The sequence below is a fragment of the Brienomyrus brachyistius genome, chromosome 9, assembly GCF_023856365.1.
Source record: "Brienomyrus brachyistius isolate T26 chromosome 9, BBRACH_0.4, whole genome shotgun sequence".
NCBI lineage: Eukaryota > Metazoa > Chordata > Actinopteri > Osteoglossiformes > Mormyridae > Brienomyrus > Brienomyrus brachyistius.
Window position 1 is genome coordinate 21,737,425 of NC_064541.1, and position 17,368 is coordinate 21,754,792.

General features: G+C 45.9%; 2 protein-coding genes across 3 annotated transcripts; one reads left to right on the forward strand and one right to left on the reverse strand.

Annotated features, from left to right (window-relative positions):
* Positions 1 to 2,903: 2,903 nt before the first annotated feature.
* tubb5 (tubulin, beta 5) lies at positions 2,904 to 8,406 on the reverse strand. Of its 2 annotated transcripts, none has more exons than XM_049024721.1 (4): positions 8,255 to 8,406; positions 5,931 to 6,039; positions 5,573 to 5,680; positions 2,904 to 5,422 (listed from the first exon to the last, which is right to left on the reverse strand). In XM_049024721.1, exons 1-4 carry the CDS (start codon positions 8,309 to 8,311, stop codon positions 4,365 to 4,367), a joined length of 1,332 nt encoding a protein of 443 aa, XP_048880678.1. In that variant the 5' UTR covers positions 8,312 to 8,406; the 3' UTR covers positions 2,904 to 4,364. The 2 variants fall into 2 exon arrangements, with proteins under 2 accessions (XP_048880678.1, XP_048880677.1); XM_049024720.1 differs by having other exon boundaries at positions 5,573 to 5,683.
* A 1,654-nt stretch (positions 8,407 to 10,060) lies between these two features.
* On the forward strand, positions 10,061 to 17,317 carry flot1b (flotillin 1b). The gene is made up of 13 exons (XM_049024722.1): positions 10,061 to 10,200; positions 12,409 to 12,470; positions 12,721 to 12,796; positions 13,206 to 13,296; positions 13,764 to 13,907; positions 14,018 to 14,137; positions 14,212 to 14,307; positions 14,547 to 14,699; positions 14,816 to 14,997; positions 15,083 to 15,128; positions 15,689 to 15,826; positions 16,196 to 16,360; positions 16,458 to 17,317. The coding sequence occupies exons 2-13, from the start codon at positions 12,428 to 12,430 to the stop codon at positions 16,485 to 16,487; spliced, it is 1,284 nt and encodes a 427-aa protein (XP_048880679.1). The 5' UTR covers positions 10,061 to 10,200; positions 12,409 to 12,427; the 3' UTR covers positions 16,488 to 17,317.
* Positions 17,318 to 17,368: the final 51 nt, after the last annotated feature.

Consider the following 17,368-nt stretch of genomic DNA (forward strand, 5'->3'; position numbering starts at 1 on the left):
GTGTAAAACAACAGTGCTATACATTGAACAGCTGCACTGTCCTCTTTAATCTCCCATAACTGCCTAATCAGATAGTAATCATGGTGGTCTAGCAGGAGTCACTACCTCATTGGGACACCAGATTGGGACAGGGTGCCTGTATACAATAATGCTCATTTCAGAACTATAACCACTCATTCCTTATTTTTGTCAAATTTGCTTTGTGTAAAATAGCTTTCTTTGCTCCCCTTTGGCCCATAAACAAGGCTAAAGCGTAGTTTGTAGTCTGTAATCTTATTAACTTGGAGCATTAAGGTATTTTTCATCCAGTTAAAAACCTCTAGTCCCAAACAGAGCTTTATTTACTCATTTTGTACTGATGCTTCACTCTGATGAGGGAAATCTTTCTCCTTATTTCTATACGGTCACCCAAGTAGATAAAAATTCTGTATTCATACCTGCCAAAGAAATCTGAATTGAATCATTGGGACAGATGTGTGTCCCACATGACAATATTTTCACTGGGGCAGCTGTAAACTGTGACATTGTCATGCCCTGCTCGTCGGCTCCTCATGTGTGCCACGCCCCCCTGCTTGCCAACGTGTGTTTCCCTGATTGTTTCCACCTATGTCCGATTACTGTGATCAGTCCTGTGTATTTAAGTCTGAGTCTTGCCTGTGATCGTTGTCCGTCATTACGTGATCTGTGCACATGGTGTTGGTGGTCCCTCGCCTCCTGTGTCTCCTTGTCCCGAATAAACCCCGATTACCCCGATCCTGCTCGTCAGCCTGGTTTTCTGAACCACCGCCCGCACGATCGCCTGTCCACCCGAGCCTTCCCGTGACAGAATGACGGACCGCGTTCCAGTTCCTGACCGCGTTCCAGTTCCTGACCGCGCTCCAGTTCCTGCAGAGGCACCCCCTCTGCAGCCGCCTGCTGCAGCTCCCGGGCAGGCGCCCCCACTGCAGCCAGCTCCTGTTCCTGACCGCGCTCCTGTTCCTGACCGCGCTCCAGTTCCTGACCGCGCTCCAGTTCCTGCAGAGGCACCCCCTCTGCAGCCGCCTGCTGCAGCTCCCGGGCAGGCGCCCCCACTGCAGCCACCTGCTGCAGCTCCCGGGCAGGCGCCCCCACTGCAGCCAGCTCCTATTCCTGACCGCGCTCCTGTTCCTGACCGCGCTCCTGTTCCTGACCGCGCTCCTGTTCCTGACCGCGCTCCTGTTCCTGTCCCGGCGCTCCCTCCGCCTGCTGCAGCTCCCGGGCCGGCGCCCCCTCTGCAGCCACCAGCTGCAGCTCCCGGGCAGGTGCCCCCACTGCAGCCAGCTCCTGTTCCTGACCGCGCTCCGGTTCCTGACCGCGCTCCAGTTCCTGCAGAGGCGCCCCCACTGCAGCCGCCTGCTGCAGCTCCCGGGCAGGCGCCCCCACTGCAGCCGCCTGCTGCAGCTCCCGGGCAGGCGCCCCCACTGCAGCCGCCTGCTGCAGCTCCCGGGCAGGCGCCCCCACTGCAGCCAGCTTCTGTTCCTGACCGCGCTCCTGTTCCAGGCCCTCGCCCCGGCAGCGTCGGCCCCGACCTAGGGTCGGCCTGTCTGTGTCCCGCAGGGGAAGGGGACACAGACGCAGGGCTGGGGTCCCGCCCGCCCTGCCCCCTGGCTCGCCCTCCCTCGCCTGCGCTCTGGCTCGGTTGGCGCCTGCGGGTCCTGGCCCTCCGGGTCGGCTGTCGCCTGCGGGTCCCCCTCCGGTGCCTCGTCGCCCTGCCTCGCTCCCCTCTCCGGGTCCTGGTCGGTCGCCTGGGGGTTCCCTGACGGCGGCTCCTCGGTCGCCTGCGGGGCCCCTACCTCCGGCCCTCCACCGGACGTCGCCGCCTGCTGCGGCTCCCCCCTCCTTCGGGCCTTCGCCCTGGCCCCTTCCAGCTCCCTCGTCCCCTTCCCTGGTGCTCCCTCCTGCTCCCTCCCTGGCCCCTCCGCGGGTCCCTCGCCCTGTCTCCTCGGCCCCTCCGAGGTCCCCTCCGGCTCCGGCCTCCCGGCCGCCTGCGGCCCCTCCGGCTGCCTCCCGTCGCCCGCTGGGGCTCCCACGGGCTCCCCTTGGTTCCCCCTCCTTCTCTCCCTTTCCTGCCCCTATCCCGCCTGTCTTTGTTCCGCCTCCCGCCTTTGTCCCGCCGTCCTCTGTTCCTGGTCCCTTTGTTCTGCCCCGCTCGGTTCCTGGTTTCCCGTCGTTCCCTCCCGTCACTCCCGCTCCTTTTGTTCCGCCTGTTCCCTCTGTTCCGCCCTTTCTAGTCTGTCTCTCTGCGTTCCCTGCCCTTTGTCAAGTCCTGTCTTACGTCTTGTCCCTTGCCGTGTTCTGCGTCTCAGTTTTGTTTCCTGTGCTTCGGTGATTGTTCCGTTTGGTTCCAGGTCCGGGTTCCCGTGTTCCGTCTGTCGCCTCCTCCCTGGCGCGCCCGGTGAAGCGCGCCTTTGGGGGGGGGTTCTGTCATGCCCTGCTCGTCGGCTCCTCATGTGTGCCACGCCCCCCTGCTTGCCAACGTGTGTTTCCCTGATTGTTTCCACCTATGTCCGATTACTGTGATCAGTCCTGTGTATTTAAGTCTGAGTCTTGCCTGTGATCGTTGTCCGTCATTACGTGATCTGTGCACATGGTGTTGGTGGTCCCTCGCCTCCTGTGTCTCCTTGTCCCGAATAAACCCCGATTACCCCGATCCTGCTCGTCAGCCTGGTTTTCTGAACCACCGCCCGCACGATCGCCTGTCCACCCGAGCCTTCCCGTGACAGACATAGTATTTTGAAATCCACACAATGTAATACAGTTGTTCTTTGAGAAGTTCTATAAATGCATTTCCTGAGAGTGTGATGCTCGTGGTGCAGAATGTGAGGTCCATGTGAATGACTTTCCCCTTTTCACCGAGTGATTGTATGCACAAAAATGAACAGCGGTTTTATTTTATAAAAACGCCTTTTATTTTCCCCATAGAGGCTCCTTTCTTTTCAAAACATAAAAAGGGAAAAGAAAATAGATAGCATCAAATATTAAGAATAAACTAAAAGAACAGTACAACCAAAAAGGACATTTAAGGCGTCTCATTAATAACTGAAACACAAAATGGAAATAAAACAACATAAAGCTTAATCATAATTACCAATGCAAACCTTTTTGAGACCTTTCGAGAGATTCCATTACTACAAGTTGTCATCCATTTTTATTGAAGTCCTCTAGCAAACATACCTTCCACACAAAATACTTCCTGCACGTACAATGCACATGTCCACCTGACTGGAGTATTTTCTGAGACATTTTGTGTCTTTGGTGTTGCATGCATATTTTCTGTCCGCCTACCCCCACCCGAGACGTTGGCTGGCGTTCGAGTGAGGTTTATTGTTTGAACAGACAGTGCTAAAATTACTTAATGTCTCTCAGTCCAAAAGTATGTACATGTGCACAGTGACATACCACCATCACCAGGCATTTGCTTTTGTAGTTTGGGCAATCCACTCATTCCATTATGTTCACTGAGTGCTATCAATCTGGGATCCATCTTAGTGCAGTTTTTATTCGTGAATCGTTCAAGCAAAAAACTCTCATACTGAGCAATCGTTTACAAAACCCAAAATCTCTTCTCACTCCAAATCAAGAAATGATGTGGTAAGATGTTCTGTTGATGGTCACTGAGATCAACATTGGGCTGGGCGAAGCTTGGTCACAGGATAAAAAAATTTTAAAAAACTAAATGAAAGGTAATAAATAAATATAAAACAAAAATCCTTCTCCTTCATTCTTTTTGATGACCCCCCCTCATATAACCATCCAAAAATCATCCAATACTTGGTTTACTTTCATGAGACTTTCTATGATCTCAGTGTTTCCAAGCATTTGTTCTCTGATTCTTGCGACTGCCTTGACGAGCTGCTTGTAGTGCTGTCGCCACTCGACTTACTACCTACTGTAGTGGCTGGTCCCTAACCGCCCCCATCACTGTCAGGATTTCAGTAGACAGCAGGAACCAAAGAACAAACGCATGGAACCAATGATGTGGCCTGACCTTTGTTTCTGGACTGGATGTGCCGAACGCTTCAGATGGTTTGCTTCATGCTTATTATTTTCTCCTCCCCTCGCATCTGAAGTTGTTTTCTCGATCCTGTGTCTTGTTCGGCTTCTATTGTTCCGCTTTTGTCTCATGTAGGTCTCATTTTCCTACCTTTCTGTTTAGAGATTGTGATGCTTTTCCTTCTTTCGTGAACTCTCCAAATTTACTGTCATACTTTTACCTCTTCATTTCACTTGCTTCTCTCAGCCCCTTCTTCTGCGTTCTTATTCTTTTGCCTCAATTGTAATTTGGAAATCTGCCCCCATCCCATTTCCCCTCCCACAGCTACCTAGTTGCTACTGATTCTTTGACTTTAAGCATCTTCCTCAGCCTCTTCCTCAAACTCCCCCTCTTCCTCAGCTGTGGCGTCCTGGTACTGCTGGTACTCCGAGACCAAGTCGTTCATGTTGCTCTCGGCCTCTGTGAACTCCATCTCGTCCATGCCCTCGCCGGTGTACCAGTGCAAGAAGGCCTTGCGTCGGAACATGGCAGTGAACTGCTCGGAGATGCGCTTGAAGAGCTCTTGGATAGCAGTGCTGTTGCCAATGAAGGTGACGGCCATTTTGAGGCCCCTGGGTGGGATGTCACAGACGGCAGTCTTGACATTGTTGGGGATCCATTCGACGAAGTAGCTGCTGTTCTTGTTCTGCACATTAAGCATCTGCTCATCAACCTCCTTCATGGACATCCTACCCCTGAAGACAGCCGCTACTGTCAGGTAGCGCCCATGTCGCGGGTCACAGGCGGCCATCATATTCTTAGCATCAAAAACTTGCTGAGTGAGCTCAGGCACTGTGAGGGCACGGTACTGCTGGCTCCCTCGGCTGGTGAGTGGGGCAAACCCAGGCATGAAGAAGTGCAAGCGCGGGAAGGGTACCATGTTGACGGCCAGTTTGCGGAGGTCGGCGTTGAGCTGACCGGGGAAGCGCAGGCAGGTGGTGACGCCGCTCATGGTGGCCGACACCAGGTGGTTGAGATCGCCATAGGTGGGTGTGGTCAACTTCAGAGTGCGGAAGCAGATGTCATAGAGGGCCTCGTTATCAATACAGTATGTTTCATCAGTGTTCTCCACAAGCTGGTGCACAGACAGCGTGGCGTTGTAGGGCTCCACCACAGTGTCCGACACCTTGGGGGAGGGCACCACACTGAAGGTGTTCATGATGCGGTCGGGGTACTCCTCACGGATCTTGCTAATCAGCAGGGTACCCATACCTGATCCAGTGCCCCCACCCAGGGAATGTGTCAGCTGGAAGCCCTGGAGACAGTCACAGCTCTCTGCCTCTTTACGGACCACGTCCAAGACAGAGTCCACCAGCTCGGCCCCCTCCGTGTAGTGACCCTTTGCCCAGTTGTTGCCAGCCCCACTCTGACCTGATGAAGTAGTATTGGAGGAGAGTTAACCATCACACATTCTTTTACTTGCCAATCAAACTGATTCCACATAATCTAATGATTCTGTCAAATTGACTTGGTCAGTTTGTATTGTACATTTTGTAAGATGGCTAGCTAATCACCACTTACCAAACACAAAGTTATCTGGTCTGAAGATCTGGCCAAATGGTCCTGACCTCACAGAGTCCATGGTACCAGGTTCCAAGTCCACCAGAATGGCTCTGGGCACATACTTGCCTCCTCCATAAGAATCAGAAACAGAGAGAAACAGACCAGCTCAATATTGCAGAAAAACATAGGCAGGTTTAAATAAATTAGCTGAAGTAGGGATGGATTCAGCACAGCTATACAGGGGGACTTGAATAATACTTTAGATTTTTTTCACTTAATTATTTAACTGTTAAGTAAAGACTCAAGATATTAGTAGGGTTTGTATTACTGGTAAAACCCTCATCATTCTGAGAACCTTTGAGTGAAGATTGCTTACCTGTTGCCTCGTTGTAGTACACACTGATCCTGTCCAGCTGCAGGTCACTGTCACCATGGTAGGTACCAGTGGGGTCAATTCCATGCTCATCGCTGATCACCTCCCAGAACTAGAAGAGAGTGAAAGGGAAATATACACCAAAAACCATTTCCCAATAGACAGAAAAAAATGACACTCTATAAAGGGAGCAATCAAATTCCAGACCTTCCCGTCGAAGGGGAAATTTTCTCATAAGTACAAAGGAATACAAATTAATCCAGGAAAATGGGACCACCAAAACATATCTTAACAGCAGCAGACTCAGTGTGGATCAGGTTATTGACCGGGGTCATCAGCTGTAGAAATCCTGAATCTGACATTGAGCAGTAGATCACGTGCACGTTGAAAAATTACAGTTCTTTACTGAATGACAAGTGTCTAGCGATTGCAGATGGCTGTTGAACTGACCATGGTCTCCAAAACTGAATCTGAAAAGGGCTGATTCCCTGAATACCTGTGTATTAGTGTGATATGCACTTTCTGAGGGCACAATACCACTCTTGTGTCAGGTCACAATGATGCACTGTACTGCTTAAATCTGTATGCAGGTCCTTATTTCTGAAATCCAAGTGTGTGTTTGCTTCTCCCAAAGCGCTGTTTGTACATAATGTATAATGGTTTAGATTGTAAACTGCAGAATTAATGGGGGATTTCAGTAATCTGGTTAAGCTTTCGGCGTTTGAGCTGGGTCATCAAGAAGGACCAAGTTGTGTGTAGTTCATAGGGGAACATTTTGATTGACTCAACTCAGCTTATGTTTGGATCAAAGTAATCCTCACTCAAACATTTTGGAATTACTAAGCAATTAAGCAAAAACTGTACAGAATGGCAGGAGACAAAAAAAGAAATAGACTTTTGATGTGGATTTCTCTATGGCCTGTATGTGGAGAAAGCTTCCTATATGATTAGCATAATATGTCATTGCTGATATATTCCACTATTAGTCATATAGAATTTTCCATTACGGCGCACCTTAAATCCTTTAGTGTTTTAGTGCACTTTCAGCAGCAATGGGTATTTTATCCAAGAAAGATTGGAATAAATCTAAAATACCGTATGTCGAATATCACAAATGGACTTCATCCTTCAGACTTGTAGACATGGACCCCCTCCCCCCGGCTTCCAGCCTCAATCACACTGCCCTCTTTTCCCGTTCTTCAGTCCCTGCCCCCATTCGCACATCATACTACAGCCCAGTGTCTCTCTCCCCATCCCCCGACATTAATGCGGTTGCCTTCTCTCATTATTAAAAGTTCATTCAAGACGAACCTCCTCCCACTAGATGTATAGTGTGAATGCTTCATCATAGATTTAATTTTCTTTCAAAATTTGAACACTCGGGTAAATGATCAAATGTATCATTAGATCCAGTAGAAAAATTTCGTTATTTAATTTGAAGTCTTAAAAATCTTTTGCGTGTATTGTATACCTTTACAGTCAGGGAAATAACTTGATTTAATTAAATGAGATATTTGATCTGATTTTGGACGTTACTAATTCAGCAGGATTTACTTCAGATGAAAATGCGATTCTGCCTTTGTCAATTATGCACACCCCACCCCACCCTCGCCTCGCCCCATCTCATTGACTCATATTTCAGCAGAATGCTCGATGCATTCGCATTGATCTACCGTGATCAATTTATAGATTCTGCAAGACGTCTAAGATATTTAATTTTGCACAGCTGCGCAATTTTCACGTATCTCATAACAGCAATATACTTCTCTTTGGGAAACATTGGTTGTCACAGAAATGTCATAATGTATTTTGAGGATAGAGTTTAAGGTACAGATTGTCTGGTGAAAGATAAAATCACGCATTACTTGATTGTCACTTAATAACGTTACAACACCTGGAAAAAAGACAATGCGACACAGTGCCCGATGCTGATGAACGCACCAAGAAAAAAAGGAATGGCATTAAATTCGCGATATGAAAGTTTAAAAGTCTTCTGCTCTCATAATCAATGTCGGTATCTTTGTTCATAAAAAAAATCTCAGTATGTGGTTATAAAAATTATACTAAACTGTTGCAGTAAGAGGTGACATAGAAAAACATACTTGGCTATTTCAAATAGGCAATTTTTTTCAATGTATTTAACTATTTATAAACCAGTAGTTATATCAAAGAATGATGTCTCTTGACTTTATTTCTTCACTTAGTTTGCATTTAAAGATCTGAAATCGATTGTCAGTGGCATTAAATGAATAGTCCACCAAAGGGAATATTATTATAAAATATTATCACTTTTAAAACAATTATGATTATTTCGTGAATAGCCTTACCTTAGCCCCGATCTGATTACCACACTGGCCAGCCTGAATGTGCACGATTTCTCTCATTTTCTCTGATGTGCTATCAGTAAAAAATATTAATGTTAAGAGGGGGTTTGTAAATTCTCAAATCTTCTAATTGTACGGCAGCGAAGCGCAGCTGTCTGAATACTTAGGCGGGACAAAGGTTTTATATGTCTGGACTATGTCCAGAACGAGGCTCTGCTTTGCTATTGGACAGAGACGATAAAATCTCAAAGAGCTGCGCAGTTAATTGGCCAGGGGTCTATTGCGAAGGGTTTCTTGACTGCAAGGGGAAGGGCCGGAAGGGGACAGGGAGTGCCGACAGCTGCATGGACGAGGAAATTGTAGTTTATCATTGGCGATACTTTGATCATTGGATAAATTCGTTTTTAAAATCAGCTTTCTTTTCACCTTTCTATTCTATGAATAGAAACCAACAAGTGTTTTGTATTTTGTTTTTCAATACATTTAAATTGGTTAAAACTATACTACCCGATGAGCTAATAGCCTATATGCTCTATACTTATTGATTAGAGATTTAACACGCCTAAGACCAACAATAAACGTTATTGTTAAAAAAGAAGTACGGCGAAATCTTTGATTTTAGTGAGGTTCAGTGACATCTAGTCCCCTGTACATTTTGTAAACGTTTTTTAAAAGTCTTGCCCTTATAATTGTCTTCAAGAGATACAATATGTACAAGAATAAGAATTTAGGAATTCAATCAGATCAATCAGAAATTATATAGACTGATAAAAAATAGTGATTTAATGAATTAAAAATATTTACCCATAAGTACATTTTAAAGGAACATTAAATTAAAATGTGTGGAATTTTTATTTAAAAAAAACCTTCGAGTAGCAGTTGCCCTGGCAACATAAGTGAGTACGTGACAGGTTTAAGAAGCACTGTTTTAACCTCCTGCTAATACCATGAAATGCATTACTCTAAAAAAAAAGAAAAATACAAGAGACATTATTTGTACAAGAACCCGATGATATGTAGCTGACACCTCCAGTAATTAATATGTATATGTTTCCTTTTTGTAGAAGTTTCCTTTCTATTGACCACTTTCTTTGTATAATTCATAGGACTATATCAGAAGTCAAGTGATAGCAACTACTGTTTTATTCTGTCTCCAGTTTTACATTGAGGACTTTCAGTTCAAGATGTAAACTACCAAATTTAAAACGCCGAGTGCTGTACTGCAATACATTTCCGATAAAAAAAATTCTCCAAAACGTTTTCCGTGAATCATTATGAAAAAGAACCACGTATGCAAATATATTTCGTAGTTCGATACAATTTGCTAGTCCTAAACCACGAAATGAAGTCCGAATTTTTCTATGTAATCCAAGCCAGAGAATGGTATGTCTGTGATTTCAGCAGTATGTCATTCCTGCCACTTGGTAACAGAATAGGCTACACTCGGGGCACCAATTGTTCAAACAGATGTTTTACAGGCTCTCTGCTTTATGAATCCTCCGCCCATAAAGCAAAAGATTAGCCTGGCTAATGGGAAGAACAGTTAGATCGAATCGGTACACTCTTAATCTAATGTAATGTGACAATAAAGTTGCCATATTTTGCAGCGATTCGAAGCGAACATTTACGTCGGCGCAGCAGGGTAACTAACTGGATTTATTTATCTATTACTCGCTATGTTGTCCTGCACATGCGCTTCTTCAGATTTGCTGAGTTGACACGTATATTGTCCTATCATCATCACTGAATCCTAAATAGCAGCATGAAGCCAAGAAGATACCTATTGAAGTACACTGTCTTCTCCACCAGGGGGCGAAACAGGGGGCGTTGACCTTCTGGCTGGGTGGAGGTTATTTACTCACTCGTGATCGGAAGGAGCAAACACGTTTTAAAAGTTTATCGTCTTACAGTCGCCAGCATTTTGTGTTAATCTATTGGTCGTACGATTGGTAAGATGCATTTGACTTCTTCTTGCCGCCGCGTTTAAACATATTGTTTAGATCATTTCCTTTACTGTGATTGCAGTTAACAAAGTGGTGTGTAAAAGTGGACTTTCTGCGGCCAGCTCGAACCATGTCGCCAAAAGTGACAATCGGTCATCATAATCCATAAAACATGCAAAATGCAGCCACGCGTAAAGAAAAACCTCCAAACTGTAGTAAGTGTCCAGCAAAGTTTACAGTTCAGCTAGTGAGATGGCCTATTTTGAATCTTTGTTCATTTGGGAAACCGTCGCTTTATTTTGTTCCAGTTTTGCGGTAAATCGAGCTACTACTTGAGCGAGCAGCAACCACCTAAAATGACAAGTTAAAATGTACATTTTTACTCTGTAATCTAACGCGCTTAGTTTGCTTGGGTGAAGAAAACCCGGAAATCATGTCAAAAGTATTACATTCTTTCATCTTTCCCACCCCGTTTTTTACACTGAAATATTTGCTTTTGGTTATGGTGTGTCCGGATTCTAGAGATAATGTTTTTAATATATTTTTGTAGTAAAAAGGACTATATAATCATAAATCATTGAACATCATAGCCAAACTTAGCTTATTTTGATGGTGAAATACGTCTGATAATTGACAGAAAATTCGGTACTTTAAGAAACGCCCTTCGAACATAACAACTCAGGACTCAGTTCTAAACTGGCTTGTAATTACCTCCGGTTAAGAAGTATCGTATAATCGGGGTTAAATTTACCGGATAATTCCACCATCGTGGAATTGGCCTAACTTTGGCAACAAGAAGGAGAACGCAAAGGTGTGTAAATGAGGAAGGAGGCTTTTCGTTAGGTCGAGCCATACGAACATCGAGGTTTGTGCGAGATAATGGAAACACGTGATAATATATTATCAGCCACCTAGTTAGGAGCTGGGCTGCCCTTCGCCTTCGTATCAGTTTCACTCCGTCTTGGAATTCTCTTTTGCAAGTCCTGACGTAGGTGTAGCTTGATATTGGAATATTCTTCAAGAAGTTTTTTGAGACGTGAAGGAGATGGAAATCCTACTTTGCAGTCCGCATTCCAGAGACTGCCATAAAGATTCAGTGATTTTCAGCGTCCTGGTGATTAGCCGGGACATGAAAGCCATTCAGTATCGGGATGGTGTTCCTAAAACCACAGGGCCGCTGCCATCTTGGAATATGGGAGCATCATGATAGAGGAGTGTTTGCACCCGTTCTAAAAATGTACAAATGTTCCTTGGTCGTCATATGACCATGCTGAGTAATCTTTATATCCAGTGTCTCCAATAAGACTGTCAATACCATTAGAGACATTGCCTTTTACCAGGTGTAAACCTGTCTGGATGTAGTGAAGTGAAATCTAACCATATCACTTGATTCTTTTGCTCTGGGTGCACTGGCCTTACATGCTAGAAGTTTCCAGACAGCAGCCCTGCCATAGATTCCTGCTTTGTGTTTATAACATAAAGCTTTGTTGGGACTTGATCCCCTAGAGATTTTTTGTTTTTTCAGGCTGCACTTTTCTGGTTTACCGTAACCATCTGTGTCCATCTGTCCCTGCTGGAGGGTTTGATTTATGACTGTAGATCTTTCCAAGTCAAAGAAACTTTATTACCACCTTCAGCTCTATAATGCATGGGATGAGACATTGATCTCCTTGGTCTTAATGCAAAAAAATATTAGTAAACAGAATATAAATAATTAGACATTTAAGCATGACATGAGACAGACAGAAAAATATGGTCTGTGATATGAGTGTTAGGGTTAGACACAATAATTTTGCCCCTGGTTACCTGGAATTTGAGCATCAGTTCTTTGGCCTCCTTAGAATTGTTTTGATAGACTAATTGTTTTGAAAACTCAAACATCAAAGAACTGAGTGTCTGAGCTGTAGCAAATTCTGATACTTGCCCTTTACTCACCTTGGCAGCTATCGTCATGTATATATTTCTCCATCCCTAAAGAAAAGATGTCGTAATTTCCCTCTTGGGATAAAAAAAAAGTTCAATCTCATCTCTCAGGAAATGTATTCAGGGGGGACCAGATTCTGAAATGTGTATTTTATGCATTATTAAGAAATTAATTAAATGCAGAACTAGTAATAGTTTCTCTTTAATTTTAAGTAAGATAAAGACTTTTTAAATCAGCCTTTGGGAATGAGCTATCATGAGCTTAACTGAACTCTTTTTCATTTACTGTAGTTCCTTCATCAAACCGAAGATGTTTTACACTTGTGGTCCAAATGAGGCGATGGTGGTATCTGGTAAGATATGCTGTCAATTCCAATTGCATGAATTACAAAATGTCTGTATTTTGCATTTATAATGAGATTGTCTCATAAGGCTGATATTCTCATACTGCATCATCATCATAGTTGATTGTGGCCCTCGCTGCACTTGCAGTGACATAGTCAGTATTCCTCCACACTTGGGTGGAATTATATACGGATGAGTTTCCTACCAAATTGCTTCTCTGGTTTCTGCGTGATGAGTTTTCTACCGCCTGGCTCTCAGGTTTCTGCCGATCCCCTCCCTTGATGATTGCCGGAGGCAGAGTGTTTGTCATTCCCTGTGTCCAGAAGATCCAGAGGTATCTGCCAGTCGTGGGGCCCGTCCATCATGTGACCACTAACCGCTCGCCTTTTTCACTTTCTGTGTGCATGTGCTGTAATTAATGTTCATTCTTTTTATAAGCATTTGCTGTGTCATTCCCGTTATGTCTAAGGTCCTACAGTCTGTACTGTACATCCAAGTGTGTAGCTACATATCAGTCTGTCAGTGTCTGTATTATATAACAGTGTCTGCCTCTGTACATCAATCTGTCATTGTACTGTATAACACTGTTTATATCTACACGTCAGTCTGCCAGCATCTGGACTGTATTTGCCTGTCTGTCAGTAGCTGTGGTCTATTTTCAGTATGTAGGCTGCCAGTGGCTGTGCTGTGTACATGCGCTTTACCTTCAGGTCAGTGAGTGCAAATCCTCCCACTTCTTTCAGAATCACGCTGAACACTCTAACTCTGAATGTGAAGAGTGATAAAGTTTACACCCGGCATGGGGTCCCCATCTCCGTCACTGGCATTGCCCAGGTATGTCGTATGTCATCACCTACTGCAGCAACATCCCTCTGTGTCCATGCAAATAGTCCATTCTCCTTTGTAACAGTGTGTATAAACTCCAGTTACCATGTCTATAGTAATGTGTAGATGACTGTAGGGGCACCTTATTCGTTCATTAGTTTCAGTGTTAATATGTTGTTTGCCTGGAAAATAAGCTCAGCTATGCCTGTGCTCATAAAGGGGGAATTTCTTCATAACCAACCGGGTTGTCGCATTATCACATTACTGCTTAAATGCCTGAACACGCCGTGTTCAGATGCTTTTAACTCTTATGTGCAGTTTGGTCTTCCGACAAAGTGATAGTGCTGATTTCCTTTGTATGACAGATTGGAAGCTGGGTGATGTAATTGGCTCCCTGTTAAATCGCTTCCCCTGCATGATCTGTGTCAAGTTCCTTCCTTCGTCTATGATGCTGATGGCATGGAAACTCCTTCCAGGTGAAGATCCAGGGCCAGAATAAGGAGATGCTATCTGCAGCCTGCCAGATGTTCATGGGCAAGTCTGAGAATGAGATTGGCCAAATCGCCCTGGAGACGCTGGAAGGTCACCAGAGGGCCATCATCGCCCACCTGACCGTAGAGGTGCTTGAGCGGCCGGATCCCCCGGCTGCATGGGCCTCTGTAGCCTCCAGCGCCGATGACACCCGGTATCATGCTCTGCTAACACGGTTTCTTCCTGTCTCCCGCTGAAGGAGATCTACCAAGACCGCAAGAAGTTCTCTGAGCAGGTGTTCAAGGTGGCGTCATCCGACTTGGTGAACATGGGCATCAGCGTGGTCAGCTACACACTGAAAGATGTCCACGATGATCAGGTGGGCTTGCCGTTCCTTCCATTTCTGAGCTCCGTGCTCTTGGTGCACCCGGGTAATTTACCGTGCCCTTCCAGGAATACCTGATCTCGCTGGGGAAGGCCAGAACTGCTCAGGTGCAGAGGGACGCGCGCATTGGAGAAGCACAGTACAAACGGGACGCCGTCATCAAGGTGAGCCACCCTTTTGTGTCTCCACCTTCTGCAAGACTGGAATGGTAAATGTGTTCCATGTAGTCATTAATATAAGATCATCAGTACTGTTTCCTAGTCTGTCTGGTTTGTTCTCACTATGCTGTTCCTCTTTCCCTCTATGTTTGCTCTAATCTGGTTGGCTATTGTGGTCTGAGTGTCGGGGACCGTTGTCTTTAACAGCAGACAGTTGCCTTACGCTCCCTCTGTCCTATTTCCAGGAAGCACTGGCCATGCAGGTGAAGGTGTCTGCTCAGTATCTCAATGAGATTGAAATGGCGAAAGCCCAAAGGGACTTTGAACTCAAGAAAGCAACATATGACACTGAGGTCAATAGCAAGAAGGCAGAGTCTGAGATGGCCTATCAGCTGCAGGTACTGCTGAAGCTGTTACCCATAAGCCACTTGACACCACACAGTCACTGAGCATGTCTGTGAACATTGACGACTATCACCCAAGTACAGTTTCGAGCGTGTTTGAATGTCCCCAGGTGGCGAAGACCAAGCAGCGCATCGAGGAGGAGAAAATGCAGGTGCAGGTGGTAGAGAGGGCCCAGCAGATCACGCTGCAGGAGCAGGAGATCACCCGCAAGGAGCGGGAGCTGGAGGCCAAGGTGAAGAAGCCGGCGGAGGCGGAGCGTTTCCGCTTGGAGAAGCTGGCCGAGGCTGAGCGGTAAGCCCCCCCCCCCCCCACACTGTGTGTCTGCTGAACACCCCGATGTCTGATCTCATTCCCCAATTCTCCTTCACCCGTTCAGCCTACAGCTCATCATGGAGGCCGAGGCGGAAGCAGAGGCGATCAGAGTGAGTTCTAATGCGGCATTCCGGCACTCTCCGTTTCTCATCTCCATTAGGCTTCGCCCCCCTGACTCCTGCTCTTTGTCTCGGTTCACACACTTAACTTTTTTCTATGCACAGTATTTACTGCCAGTGTCTGTGCGCGAGACCCAGATGGTCGCTGGGTCAAATCCCGTGACTGGCTTAGTGATCATGTGACTAGTGGGCCCTTGCCCAATGCCCCTAACCCCAAAAACTGCTCCAGGGCCCAGGTTAAGGGGCTGATCCTGCACCCATGGCTGACCCCAAGCTTTGCTTTCACTTGTACATGCATGTGCAAGATAGAATTTGCCAAGAGTCTTGTTATACTTGATCTCACCTGTACAAGGCATTTTGTTCTTTATATGAACCATTTCCCCCATCATTAATATGTTCTATAACCCTATTTGTACCAGTATAACCCTCTCTCTCTGTGTTTATGTATCAGTATAGCCATATTTTTCTGTGTTTATATGATGTGTTGACTTTTGACATCAGTGAGTATGTTTTACCTGGTTTGTGTCTGGTTTGCATCCCCCGCCCCCCAGATTAAAGGCGAAGCTGAAGCATTTGCTGTGGAGGCCAAGGGCAAGGCGGAGGCCGAGCAGATGACCAAGAAGGCGGAGGCCTTCAAACAGTATAAGGAGGGTGCCATGGTGGACATGCTGCTGGAGAAACTGCCTCTGGTGAGTAACCAGGTGGAAAAGTAATTAGCGCATGGGACGGAAGTGGCAGTGGGGGGCTACTAAATAAACCCTGACCGCCCCCTTCCCCTGCAAATCCATTTCTATATTTTTGAAGAGTATCTGTTTATTTATATCTAGTAGACGGAAACAGCAGACAAGCATCCAGCTACACTGTAATGTCACACAGCAGGCCCTAGTTTGCGATTCAGTCTCGGCACTTATGGTAACCCATCCATCCATCTTCCAAACTGCTGCCCACTGCACCACCATGCCGCCCCTCCTTACGTAATCATGCATATTAATACTGTCACAACAGCTTTAGGTTTTCTAATGTGAAGGGCAATCCCTTATGTGTCCTCTCTCCCGTAGATCGCTGAGGAGATCAGCAAACCCCTTTCAAGTGCCCAGAAGGTCACAATGGTGTCTAACGGTGGAAGCGAGGTGGGGGCAGCCAAGCTAACAGGGGAAGTGCTGGACATCATGACCAGGCTGCCACAGGCCGTGGAGAGGCTGACTGGCGTCAGCATTTCGCAGGTGAGCAGGCAGCTTCCACCTCCCTTAACTGATCTCTCTTCTCCCCTCGTTTTTGTCCCCCGTCGCTCACGTGCGTCTCTTCTCGCCTCCTCCGCAGATGGCGGGAAAACCGTCCAGGATGGCATGAGAACATATGCTCACGTTCAAGCCAAACGGATGACAATTGGCACATCTCTTTACCGGAATCCATGTAAAGTCCTTTTAATATCGTGCCAATATCGATGCGGCCATGTTTTGTAGACTGCTCTGCTTTTTTCATGATGTCATTTATACCACGTAGCCAGATTTCCTGTAGCCAGTGATTTTTCTGTCAGGTGCATCCATGGCCAGCTCTACTACAGCTGTTCTGTAATGTTCAGGTGTGGCTTAGCTAGGCTAGGAAAGGAAGAGACCGTGAAAGGCTGAGCTTTGATGAGTAGGCCTGCCACACTCTGGGTGGTTCTCCTGCTGCTTTCAAATATAGGTCACACTCTCTGCAAGTCGCCCTCAGGGGGCAACAGTTTTATACAGCGCAAAAACCTGCACCTCTAAGAAAGTCCACAATTAGTTGTTTAGTTGATTATGTAGTTGTTACATTAGTTGATTTAGTTTATTTGTGTTTATATACTCTGTAATTCATGAGTCCAGTAAACTGTCCGGCAGCTTGTTCACTGAGGGCTGTAATGTGTACTGTGAAGTTCCTCCTGTTTTTAGAAATACCTCCTACATAATTGTGTGTAACAATATAAGTTCCTACGCGTCCCTGCCCACGATCGTTGTCCTAAAATATGGACACTATGCTGATATCTTGTTACTGCACTGATTGACTGGCGTCTCTAACATCTCGTATTTCTTCTGTGCAGTAAGATATTTTACTGCAGGTTACCACGTGTCGCCACATCAAGGTTGTCTTTTTAGGTTTTGTTGTATGTAACAGATGATTTTACTATGCAAGTAAAACATATCATGCTTCTGAAACTTGATGGTCCACTTTATAATGAGCATTTATGTGAAGCAATGAGTAAAATG